The sequence below is a fragment of the Palaemon carinicauda genome, chromosome 24 (assembly GCF_036898095.1).
Source record: "Palaemon carinicauda isolate YSFRI2023 chromosome 24, ASM3689809v2, whole genome shotgun sequence".
Lineage (NCBI taxonomy): Eukaryota > Metazoa > Arthropoda > Malacostraca > Decapoda > Palaemonidae > Palaemon > Palaemon carinicauda.
This window is the reverse complement of record NC_090748.1, coordinates 11052085-11066099: the sequence shown is the minus strand read 5'-3', so window position 1 is coordinate 11066099 and position 14015 is coordinate 11052085. Positions and strand designations below refer to the sequence as shown.

Here is a 14015-nt window from a genome sequence, read left to right as displayed (position 1 = left end):
CAACAGGAAAAAATAGCCCAGTGAGGAAAGGAAATAAATGAATAGATAAACGTCCTGAGAAATAATGAACAACGAAAGAAAATATTAAGAACATACCACTAGATTTTGAAATAAAAACATTAAGGTATATAATGTTCTGAAAGAAGCCAGTGTTCTCTCTCTCTCTCTCTCTCTCTCTCTCTCTCTCTCTCCCAAACAATAGCCAAGAGTTTCAGGGTCAAATTGTACCACATTTTCTAGTCGAATTTCTTTAAACCTCTCTCTCTCTCTCTCTCTCTCTCTCTCTCTCTCTCTCTAGCTGGTTTTTGTTTGAGTTGGCCCTGCTGATTCAAAAACGTCTCGTTGACAGACGAAAATTGTTTGTTTTCTTAACCAGTTTATTTTTTACTAGAATAACAAAAGTCAGAAAATATTTATATTTGCCAAAAGATTCTTCATAATTTGCAATGTTTTTGGGATTATTATTATTATTATTATTATTATTATTATTGGGCAGTGCCATAGCCTCTGTACCATAGTCTTCCACTGTCTTGGGTTAGAGTTCTCTCACTGGAGGGTACATTCACGCAAACCATTCCATCTGGTTCCTAATTTCCTTTCCTCACTGGGCTATTTACCCTGTTGCAATATAACGAGATTGGGATAATTTTCCATATTTCTTATGCTTAAGTATATAGAGAATCAATTAACCACTTTCACCCATAACACACACATGGCTGTATAGTTTTGATTCCCGTCATGTTAGTTCCGTAAGTATAGCGTAGGTTCGAATCCTTGCTGTAAAGTTTTGATTCCCGTCATGTTAGTTCCGTAAGTATAGCCTAGGTTCGAATCCTTGCTGGAATAAGAGGAATTCACTATACTCTTGAGATGGTCCAAATGTTTTTTTCCCAGTATTTGAATGTGAATAAGGATCAACATTATTACCTCCACCAACGAAGTTGGAAGGAGGTTATGTTTTACCCCGTGTTTGTGTGTGTAAGTGTGTGTGTGTGTGTGTTTGTGTGTGTGTGTTTGTGTGTGTGTGTTTGTTTGTGAACAACTTCCGTGCCACAATTTTAATCGTTGAGTAATGAAACTTACAGGGATTAATTTTTTTATGTATAAAGCTGGAAATGCCAAATTTTGGAAGGCCAAGGTAAAAGGTCAAGGTCATGGTCAAGCAAAATGTCCGATTCACGTCATCAACCATAAGTTTGGACATCATTGTCACAGAGACTTCGAACTGGGTTCATATTTGAGTGTATGGAAATCCACGCCAATTAATACATGTTAAAGTCAAAGGTGAAGGTCAAGGTCGAGCAAAAGTTCGAGAAATATGCTGCCGTAGTGGAGGTCTACGCTCTACTGAGTGTCCCTCTAGTTTGCAAATGCGAATTTTTTGTGAATCTCAATAAATTTTCCAACTTTATCCTTTTTTTAAATTTCGTTCTTGTGTCCTAGGGAAACGCTTACTGCCTCTCCTAGGGACGTCTATTCATTAACAATCTCTAGAGGTTCGTCCATAACCCTTATTTGTTGTCTGTCTGTATTTTCGTTGAAAATTATCTTAGTTTTACTCATATTCATTTTCAGGCCTACGTTTTTGCTTTCTCTATTTAGATATTCTACCATCTTTTGATTTGATATATATATATATATATATATATATATATAATGCTTATTTGCATCTGTATATGTATATATATATATATATATATATATATATATATATATATATGTATATATATATATGTATATGTATGTATTATGTATATATATATATATATATATATATATATTTATAGATATATATATGCATATATACACACACATACACTCATACATATATATATATATATATATATATATATATATATATATATATATATATGTATATATATGCATGCATATATGCATATGCATATACCAAAGGCACTTCCCCCAATTTTGGGGGGTAGCCGACAACAACAAGAAACAAAACAAAAAAGGGGACTTCTACTCTCTACGTTCCTCCAGCCTAACCAGGAACTCAGCCGAGTTCAGCTGGTACTGCTAGGGTGCCACAGCCCAACCTCCCACATTTCCACCACAGATGAAGCTTCATACTGCTGAGTCCCCTACTGCTGCTACCTCCGCGGTCATCTAAGGCACCGGAGGAAGCAGCAGGGCCTACCGGAACTGCGTCACAATCGCTCGCCATTCATTCCTATTTCTAGCACGCTCTCTTGCCTCTCTCACATCTATCCTCCTATCACCCAGAGCTTTCTTCACACCATCCATCCACCCAACCCTTGGCCTTCCTCTTGTACTTCTCCCATCAACTCTTGCATTCATCACCTTCTTTAGCAGACATCCATTTTCCATTCTCTCAACATGGCCAAACCACCTCAACACATTCATATCCACTCTAGCCGCTAACTCATTTCTTACACCCGTTCTCACCCTCACCACTTCGTTCCTAACCCTATCTACTCGAGATACACCAGCCATACTCCTCAGACACTTCATCTCAAACACATTCAATTTCTGTCTCTCCATCACTTTCATTCCCCACAACTCCGATCCATACATCACAGTTGGTACAATCACTTTCTCATATAGAACTCTCTTTACATTCATGTCCAACCCTCTATTTTTTACTACTCCCTTAACTGCCCCCAACACTTTGCAACCTTCATTCACTCTCTGACGTACATCTGCTTCCACTCCACTATTTGCTGCAACAACAGACCCCAAGTACTTAAACTGATCCACCTCCTCAAGTAACTCTCCATTCAACATGACATTCAACCTTGCACTACCTTCCCTTCTCGTACATCTCATAACCTTACTCTTACCCACATTAACTCTCAACTTCCTTCTCTCACACACCCTTCCAAATTCTGTCACTAGTCGGTCAAGCTTCTCTTCTGTGTCTGCTACCAGTACAGTATCATCTGCAAACAACAACTGATTTACCTCCCATTCATGATCCTCGTCCAAGCACTCGAGCATTCACCTCTCTCACCACTCCATCAACATACAAGTTAAACAACCACGGCGACATCACACATCCCTGTCTCAGCCCCACTCTCACCGGAAACCAATCGCTCACTTCATTTCCTATTCTAACACATGCTTTACTACCTTTGTAGAAACTTTTCACTGCTTGCAACAACCTTCCACCAACTCCATATAACCTCATCACATTCCACATTGCTTCCCTATCAACTCTATCATATGCTTTCTCCAGATCCATAAACGCAACATACACCTCCTTACCTTTTGCTAAATATTTCTCGCATATCTGCCTAACTGTAAAAATCTGATTCATACAACCCCTACCTCTTCTAAAACCACCCTGTACTTCCAAGATTGCATTCTCTGTTTTATCCTTAATCCTATTAATCAATACTCTACCATACACTTTTCCAACTACACTCAACAAACTAATACCTCTTGAATTACAACACTCATGCACATCTCCCTTACCCTTATATAGTGGTACAATACATGCACAGACCCAATCTACTGGTACCATTGACAACACAAAACACACATTAAACAATCTCACCAACCATTCAAGTACAGTCACACCCCCTTCCTTCAACATCTCAGCTTTCACACCATCCATACCAGATGCTTTTCCTACTCTCGTTTCATCTAGTGCTCTCCTCACTTCCTCTATTGTAATCTCTCTCTTATTCTCATCTCCCATCACTGGCACCTCAACACCTGGAACAGCAATTATATCTGCCTCCCTATCATCCTCAACATTCAGCAAACTTTCAAAATATTCCGCCCACCTTTTCCTTGCCTCCTCTCCTTTTAACAACCTTCCATTTCCATCTTTCACTGTCTCTTCAATTCTTGCGCCGGCCTTCCTTACTCTCTTCACTTCTTTCCAAAACTTCTTCTTATTCTCTTCATATGACTGACCCAGTCCCTGACCCCACCTCAGGTCAGCTGCCCTCTTTGCCTCACGTACCTTGCGCTTTACTTCCACCTTTTGCTCTCTATATTTTTCATACTTCTCTATACTATTACTCTGCAGCTATTCTTCAAAAGCCCTCTTTTTCTCTTCCACTTTTACCTTCACTCCTTCATTCCACCATTCACTGCCCTTCCTCATGCTGCCTCCAACAACCTTCTTGCCACATACATCACTTGCAATCCCAACAAAATTTTCTTTTGCTAACTTCCACTCCTCCTCTAAATTACCAGTTTCTCTTACTCTCACCTCGTCATATGCCATTTTCAACCTTTCCTGATATTTACTTTTTACCCCCGGTTTTATTAGCTCTTCAACCCTCACTAGCTCCCTTTTACATCCACCTACTCTATTCCCCCACTCTTTTGCTACAACTAATTTTCCTTCCACCAAAAAATGATCAGACATACCGTTAGCCATACCCCTAAACACGTGCACGTCTTTCAATCTTCCAAACATTCTTTTAGTTATCAACACATAATCCATTAATGCCCTTTCTACTACTCTTCCATTTGCCACTCTCACCCATGTATACTTATTTTTATCTTTCTTTTTAAAAAAGCTAGCACTTATTACCATCTCTTGTTCAACACACATATCTACCAGTCTCTCACCACTCTCATTTTCACCTGGTACGCCATACTTTCCAATGACACCTTCTACCTCTCCAGCGCCCACTCTAGCATTTAAGTCACCCATAACAACTACATAATTCCTTCTACCCAGTCCTTCTACACACCTAGTTAATTCACTCCAGAACTCATTCCGCTCTTCTTCACTTTTCTCACTACCTGGCCCATACGCACTGACAAACGCCCAACATTCCCTACCCAACCTAACCCTTACCCACATTAACCTAGATGATATCTCCTTCCATTCCACTACTTTACCTGTCATCCATTCACTCAGCAGTAAAGCCACACCCTCTCTCGCTCTTCCCCTTTCAATCCCAGACACTCTACCAGACATTTCACCAAACATCACTTCACCCTTTCCTTTCATCTTTGTCTCACACAAGGCCAATACGTCCATCCTTCTACTTCTAAACATACTTCCAATCTCACATCTTTTACTCTCTATCGTACTACATCCACGCACATTCAAACACCCCAAAACTAGAGTGCGGGGAGCAGTCACTCTCCCCCCAGCTCCATCTCTTTGTTGCTGTCTCACAGGATTTTTTTATACACACACATATATAGATATATATATATATATATATATATATATATATATATATATATATATATATATATATATATATATATATATATTCATATATATAATTATATATATATATATATATACGGTATATATATATATATATATATATATATATATATATATATATATAGATATATAATATAAATATGATTGTATACTTATATAGGTATATACACATATACATATATAAGTAGATAGATAAATAGACATGTGTGTGTATTTCAAGCAATCACTATGCATACATTCATACACCACGCTAGCATCATGCAACAAATACAGTAACAATCTTCTTACATAATTTTAGGCTGCAATATTGTCTGGGGCTAATTCTTCAAGGTCTCCTTTCTTTATCCAAACGAGTTGGTTAACCACAGTGAACTAGTTCAAGCTAAAAATACCCCTAGCCAGCGAGTAGGCCTATTTTTCTAGACCTACGCAAAGCTTTTAATTCAACCGGGTATTCTAATCTCTCTCTCTCTCTCTCTCTCTCTCTCTCTCTCTCTCTCTCTCTTGCAACAGAAGAATCTTGAGACAGAAATGTGCCAAAGATATAGGTTAAGGTCTAGCAGCTCTCATTGTCATTCTTTCTTATTCTTCTCCGTTTTGTTATTCTCGTCTTTCTTATTCTTCTCGTTTGCTCTTCTTTCACCCTGTCTCTTATTTATTAGGTAGTTTCCTTCATGTTTCTCTTCATTCCATTGACTCTGTAACGTTATTTTACGAGATATTTATGACCTTGTTGTCATCTTTGTTTTGGTGGAGGCGTTCACTAGAAAAAAAAGTTTAAAAGAATGCTGGTTATTTATTTAATTTCTTAAAGAAAACCACTTATAATTATACTCTAATGATATAATAAGAAATAATTAATATATATAAAATCTATAATTATGTTTTAGGAATTAAATCAGCTATAATTATGTTGAATAAAATTTAATTCTTATTGCCAACGCAACCTTGATTGCCCCGCGAGACAATAGCTCAACTGTCAACATCGGCTAATGGCCACAAAACACCATTCTCAAGTTATGTCTGTTGGCGATCTTCACTCGAATACCTTCCTCTGCTTAATTTTACATCAGGAAATGTCTTTTGCAACTGAAAACGAAGACCTTCAACCACAAAGACAATTTATGTAAGGGAACTCTTTTTGATTATTTTTCGATGTCGACATCAAAGGGGGTTTGCAATTCGTTGTTATCTTGAAGGCTTTAATGTGTCAGGGGTATAAACTTTTTTCTTTTATTATTATTATTCTGAGGTCACGAGACTTTGCATGAAGGCTAAGAGTTAATTATGATTATTATGATAATTCTTTAGGTATATATATACCTGTGAATAATATGTTTGAAAAGTTCTAATGAATTCTATGAAGCTTAAACAACGGTTTTGATTAATAATTGCATATTTGGCTGTGTATCATCTTGCTTAGCTGGTCAAATTCTTTTACATAGAGTATCTAGAATATATATATATATATATATATATATATATAGATAGATATATATATATATATATATATATATATATATATATATATATATATATATGTATGTATATCTACCTATATATATATCTATCTATCTATCTATCTATCTATCTATATATATATATATATATATATATATATATATATATATATATATATATACATATATATATATACATATATATATATATATATATATATATATATATATATATATATATATATATATATATATAAAGGGTAGCACAGTCTAGCATTAACTTCTGCATTAATATACTCTATGTATACAGGACCTAAATCGTAGGTCCCTTAGATATATATGGGAAAAATACAGATAATTTTATATTTTTATAATTCGTAGTAGATAGCTACCCGTTGAGATACTACTGCTAGAGAGTTGTTGGGTCCTTTGAATGGCTAGATAGTACTACATAGGATCCCTCTCTGGTTACGGCTCATTTTCCCTTTGCATTCACCCACACCAAAGGTCTGGCTTATTCTTTACACATTCACCTCCTCCCTTATACACCTGACGAAAAATTCTTCTTCACCCAAGGTGTTAACTACTGCACTGTATTTGTTCAGTGGTTACTTTCCACTTGGCAAGGCCTAAAGAGACTCTTCAGCTATGGTAAGCAGCTCTTCTAGGAGAAGGACACTCCAAAATCAAACCATTGTTCTCTTGTTTTGGGTAGTGCCATATTCTCTGTACCATGGTCTTCCACTGTCTTGGGTTAGAGTTCTCATGCTTGAGGGTACACTATGCTATTTTATTGCTCTTCCTCTTGCTTTGTTATTTTTTTTATAGTTTATATAGAAGATATTTATTCTAATGTCACTGCTCTTAAAAGATTTTATTTTTCCTTGTTTCATTTCCTCACAGGGCTATTTTCCCCTGTTGGAGCACAGGCCTTATAGCATCCTGCTTTCCCAACTAGGGTTGTAGCTTAGCAATAATAATGATAATAACATAAGCTATAAAAACTTCATAAAAACAGGAAGAGAAATAAGATAGAACAGAAGAGAGAAGTCCAAAATCACAGAACACATTGAATAGAACAGAAGAGAGAAGTCCAAAATCACAGACCACATTGAATAGAACAGAAGAGACAAGTCCAAAATCACAGAACACATTGAATAGAACAGAAGAGACAAGTCCAAAATCACAGAACACATTGAATAGAACAGAAGAGACAAGTCCAAAATCACAGAACACATTGACTAGAACAGAAGAGAGAAGTTCAAAATCACAGAACACATTGAATAGAACAGAAGAGACAAGTCCAAAATCACAGAACAAGTTGAATAGAACAGAAACTAGTCCAAAATCACAGAACACATTGAATAGAACAGAAACTAGTCCAAAATCACAGAACAAGTTGAATAGAACAGAAACTAGTCCAAAATCACAGAACACATTGAATAGAACAGAAACTAGTCCAAAATCACAGAACACATTGACTAGAACAGAAGAGAGAAGTTCAAAATCACAGAACACATTGAATAGAACAGAAACTAGTCCAAAATCACAGAACACATTGACTAGAACAGAAGAGAGAAGTTCAAAATCGCAGAACACATTGAATAGAACAGAAACTAGTCCAAAATCACAGAACACATTGAATAGAACAGAAACTAGTCCAAAATCACAGAACAAGTTGAATAGAACAGAAACTAGTCCAAAATCACAGAACACATTGAATAGAACAGAAACTAGTCCAAAATCACAGAACACATTGAATAGAACAGAAACTAGTCCAAAATCACAGAACACATTGAATAGAACAGAAACTAGTCCAAAATCACAGAACACATTGAATAGAACAGAAACTAGTCCAAAATCACAGAACACATTGAATAGAACAGAAACTAGTCCAAAATCACAGAACAAGTTGAATAGAACAGAAACTAGTCCAAAATCACAGAACACATTGACTAGAACAGAAGAGAGAAGTTCAAAATCACAGAACACATTGAATAGAACAGAAACTAGTCCAAAATCACAGAACACATTGAATAGAACAGAAACTAGTCCAAAATCACAGAACAAGTTGAATAGAACAGAAACTAGTCCAAAATCACAGAACACATTGAATAGAACAGAAACTAGTCCAAAATCACAGAACACATTGACTAGAACAGAAGAGAGAAGTTCAAAATCACAGAACACATTGAATAGAACAGAAACTAGTCCAAAATCACAGAACACATTGACTAGAACAGAAGAGAGAAGTTCAAAATCACAGAACACATTGAATAGAACAGAAACTAGTCCAAAATCACAGAACAAGTTGAATAGAACAGAAACTAGTCCAAAATCACAGAACACATTGAATAGAACAGAAACTAGTCCAAAATCACAGAACACATTGACTAGAACAGAAGAGAGAAGTTCAAAATCACAGAACACATTGAATAGAACAGAAACTAGTCCAAAATCACAGAACAAGTTGAATAGAACAGAAACTAGTCCAAAATCACAGAACACATTGAATAGAACAGAAACTAGTCCAAAATCACAGAACAAGTTGAATAGAACAGAAACTAGTCCAAAATCACAGAACACATTGAATAGAACAGAAACTAGTCCAAAATCACAGAACACATTGAATAGAACAGAAACTAGTCCAAAATCACAGAACACTTTGAATAGAACAGAAGAGACAAGTCCAAAATCACAGAACACATTGAACACTCATCCTTCAGACATCTTCCAAATGATGGCCAATGACACGCAGTGTGACGTCAGCCAGCTGACGTCACGTCATAAACGCGTACCAATAACAGAGAGGCGGTGTTGCCAAACGGACGTCATTGAATACTTAATCATGCCAACCGTCAATGAGGAGATATTGTTGACTGATCTTCAGAGATCGATGGGTTCTTGAGGCTTATGTTTTTTGGGGGGTGAGGGGGTGATTTTTTTGGGGGTGAGGGGGTGTTTTTTGGGGGTGAGGGGGTGTTTTTTGCAGGTGAGGGGGTGTTTTTTTGGGGGGTGAGGGGGTGTTTTTTTGGGGGGTGAGGGGGTGTTTTTTTGGGGGGTGAAGGGGTGTTTTTTGGGGGTGAGGGGGTGTTTTTTGTGGGGTGAAGGGGTGGTTTTGGGGGGTGAGGGGGTGTTTTTTTGGGGGTGAGGGGATGTTTTTTGGGGGGTGAGGGAGGTGTTTTTTGGAGTAAGGGAGTGTTTTTGGAGGAGGGTAGTTTATTAAGGGTTAGAGGGTGTATTTTTGGGGGGAGAGGGTGTATTTTTTGGGGGTAGAGGGTGTATTTTTAGGGGGTATAGGGTGTATATTTTAGGGTAAAAGGGTGATCTTTTTGGGTGGGAAGGGGTTTAGTTAACAAGGTGACATAAGTCTAGTTTTTTGTGTACATGGCATTCATTTGTTTTACTTTTATTTAATTACGTTTCTGAGTAGGAATACCTTAATGCTAAGCTGTACTAGTCCGGGCCACCCATACTAGGTTGGTTTGCTGTGAGCGATCAAAGGAAAGTCTCCTACCATCACCAATTAGCTAGCGTGGTGATGATAATGCCCAAACCGCAGACATGACTAAGGAGTTGTCTGAGACCTTTGTCCAGCAGTGGACTAAATGTAGCTGCATTTATTGTTATAGTTATTAACTTACGTTTATTCTACCTTTCTTTAAATGTTGTTCTTTATTTCTTAGTTTCTTTCTCAACTGTAAGCAAACTTGTAATGATAATAAATAGTTAATCTTGATAATATAAGAGTTGGAAAACCAAGGCCTACATGGCTGAGGATTATGAAGCGTTTTTGTTACGGCTGATGATGATGATGATGTTTGTATATATATATATATATATATATATATATATATATGTATGTATGTATGTGTATATATATGAATATATATATATATATATATATATATATATATATATATATATATATATGATTTGTATATACTGTATATATATATATATATATATATATATATATATATATATATATATATATATATACAGTATATATATGTATGTGTATATATATACATATATAATTTATATATATATATATATATATATATATATGAATATATATATATATATATATATATATATATATATATAAAACAACGTATAAGAAAGAGAAATGAACATGGGCAGGACATATAATGAGAATGATGAGAGTGACAGATAATAGATGGACATTAAGAATAACAGAAATGGGTTCCTAGAGATTGCAAAAGAAGCAGATAAAGGAAGAGAAGACGATGGTTTGACGAGCTAAGAAAATTTGCGGGTATAGGTTAGCCAAGAAAGATCATAAACAGACGTGAGTGGAAGGATATGTCTGAGGCCTTTGTCGAGCAGTGATGATGTATATATATATATATATATATATATATATATATATATATATATATATATATATATATATATCTATACACAACCCTTTTCCAAGTGGGGACACCTTAATGTGGTGAAAGAGTTTGCGTATCGCTATAATAAGCAAAGCTGTACTAGTCTGGGTCGCCCATACTAGGTTGATTTGCTGTATGCTATCAGACTATAGTCTCCCATCATCACCAATCCACTCTGGCCAGCGTGGTGATGAAAGCGGGCCAAACCCCACGCATGGATAAGGACATGTCTGAGGCCTTTGTCCTGCAGTGGACTCGAAACGGCTGCATTTGTTGTTGTTTTATATATATATATATATATATATATATATATATATATATATATATATTATATAGATGTATATTATATATATGTATATATATATATATATATATATATATATATATATATATATATATATATATATATATATATGTAGTATATAGATATAGATATATATATGTGTATATGTATATATATATATATATATATATATATGTGTGTGTGTGTGTGTGTGTGTGTGTATGTGTGTGTGTGCATGTGTATGCGTGCATCGATTATAAAAGTTCTAAGGAACAAGGAATAGTTTTTTATAACAACATTCTTATTTTTTATAAATAAATCTATTAGTTCACCCACATATGACAAATGGTGATAATCTTTAACTAAATATCTTTTAAGTTTCTTAACAAACTAAAAGTTGACCTTTCAATTTAACCCTTTGCCTCCTAATTGTTTAATTGAATAATTCATGACTTGTTTTTCATTAAGAGTTACATTAAATTATTGGCTTTCTAAGACCTTTAAAATATGCTTTTAACTAGATTTCTTAAGGTCTGTTTTCCCTTGAATTTAAGCTAACGAATGACCCTTATGGATATTAGCCAGTGTGCATTTTCTTCTAAGACTTCGTGTTGCTGGTTTATCAAAATGATCTCTTAAGGCTCACTTTCCTTTTTGATTTAAACCAGCCTTTGTATCGCTTGTTAATTAAAATGATCTCTTATTGCTCACTGTCCCATCGTATTCATTGTTTATTAAGATTATCTCTTATTGTACACTTTCCCTTTCGATTTAAACCAGCCTTCATATCGTCTGCTAATTAAAATAATCTCTTATTGCACACTTTCCCTTTTGATTTAAACCAGCCTTCGTATAGTCTGTTTATTAAAATGATCTCTTATTGCACACTTTCCCTTTCGATTTAAACCAGCCTTCGTATCGTCTGTTTATTAAAATGATCTCTTATTGCACACTTTCCCTTTCGATTTAAACCAGCCTTCGTATCGTCTGTTTATTAAAATGATCTCTTATTGCACACTTTCCCTTTCGATTTAAACCAGCCTTCGTATCGTCTGTTTATTAAAATGATCTCTTATTGCACACTTTCCCTTTCGATTTAAACCAGCCTTCGTATCGTCTGTTTATTAAAATGATCTCTTATTGCACACTTTCCCTTTCGATTTAAACCAGCCTTCGTATCGTCTGTTTATTAAAATGATCTCTTATTGCACACTTTCCCTTTCGATTTAAACCAGCCTTCGTATCGTCTGTTTATTAAAATGATCTCTTATTGCACACTTTCCCTTTCGATTTAAACCAGCCTTCGTATCGTCTGTTTATTAAAATGATCTCTTATTGCACACTTTCCGATTTAAACCAGCCTTCGTATCGTCTGTTTATTAAAATGATCTCTTATTGCACACTTTCCGATTTAAACCAGCCTTCGTATCGTCTGTTTATTAAAATGATCTCTTATTGCACACTTTCCGATTTAAACCAGCCTTCGTATCGTCTGTTTATTAAAATGATCTCTTATTGCACACTTTCCGATTTAAACCAGCCTTCGTATCGTCTGTTTATTAAAATGATCTCTTATTGCACACTTTCCGATTTAAACCAGCCTTCGTATCGTCTGTTTATTAAAATGATCTCTTATTGCACACTTTCCCTTTCGATTTAAACCAGCCTTCGTATCGTCTGTTTATTAAAATGATCTCTTATTGCACACTTTCCCTTTCGATTTAAACCAGCCTTCGTATCGTCTGTTTATTAGAATGATCTCTTATTGCACACTTTCCGATTTAAACCAGCCTTCGTATCGTCTGTTTATTAAAATGATCTCTTATTGCACACTTTCCGATTTAAACCAGCCTTCGTATCGTCTGTTTATTAAAATGATCTCTTATTGCACACTTTCCGATTTAAACCAGCCTTCGTATCGTCTGTTTATTAAAATGATCTCTTATTGCACACTTTCCGATTTAAACCAGCCTTCGTATCGTCTGTTTATTAAAATGATCTCTTATTGCACACTTTCCGATTTAAACCAGCCTTCGTATCGTCTGTTTATTAAAATGATCTCTTATTGCACACTTTCCGATTTAAACCAGCCTTCGTATCGTCTGTTTATTAAAATGATCTCTTATTGCACACTTTCCGATTTAAACCAGCCTTCGTATCGTCTGTTTATTAAAATGATCTCTTATTGCACACTTTCCCTTTCGATTTAAACCAGCCTTCGTATCGTCTGTTTATTAAAATGATCTCTTATTGCACACTTTCCCTTTCGATTTAAACCAGCCTTCGTATCGTCTGTTTATTAAAATGATCTCTTATTGCACACTTTCCCTTTCGATTTAAACCAGCCTTCGTATCGTCTGTTTATTAAAATGATCTCTTATTGCACACTTTCCCTTTTGATTTAAACCAGCCTTCGTATAGTCTGTATCTCTTATTGCTCACTTTCCCTTTCGATTTAAACCAGCCTTCGTATCGTCTGTTTATTAAAATGATCTCTTATTGCACACTTTCCCTTTCGATTTAAACCAGCCTTTGTATCGTCTGTTTATTAAAATGATCTCTTATTGCACACTTTCCCTTTTGATTTAAACCAGCCTTCGTATCGTCTGTTTATTAAAATAATCTCTTATTGCACACTTTCCCTTTTGATTTAAACCAGCCTTCGTATCGTCTGTTTATTAAAGTGA

General features: G+C 35.4%; 1 protein-coding gene across 1 annotated transcript in view; it reads left to right on the top strand.

Annotated features, from left to right (window-relative positions):
• Window positions 1-9550, top strand: part of LOC137618020 (micronuclear linker histone polyprotein-like) — a 17335-nt gene extending 7785 nt beyond the window's left edge. The window contains exon 4 of the mRNA XM_068347940.1: window positions 7790-9550. Coding sequence (XP_068204041.1) covers window positions 7790-9550 — 1761 coding nt within the window. The remainder of the gene's footprint in view (window positions 1-7789) is intronic.
• Window positions 9551-14015: the final 4465 nt, after the last annotated feature.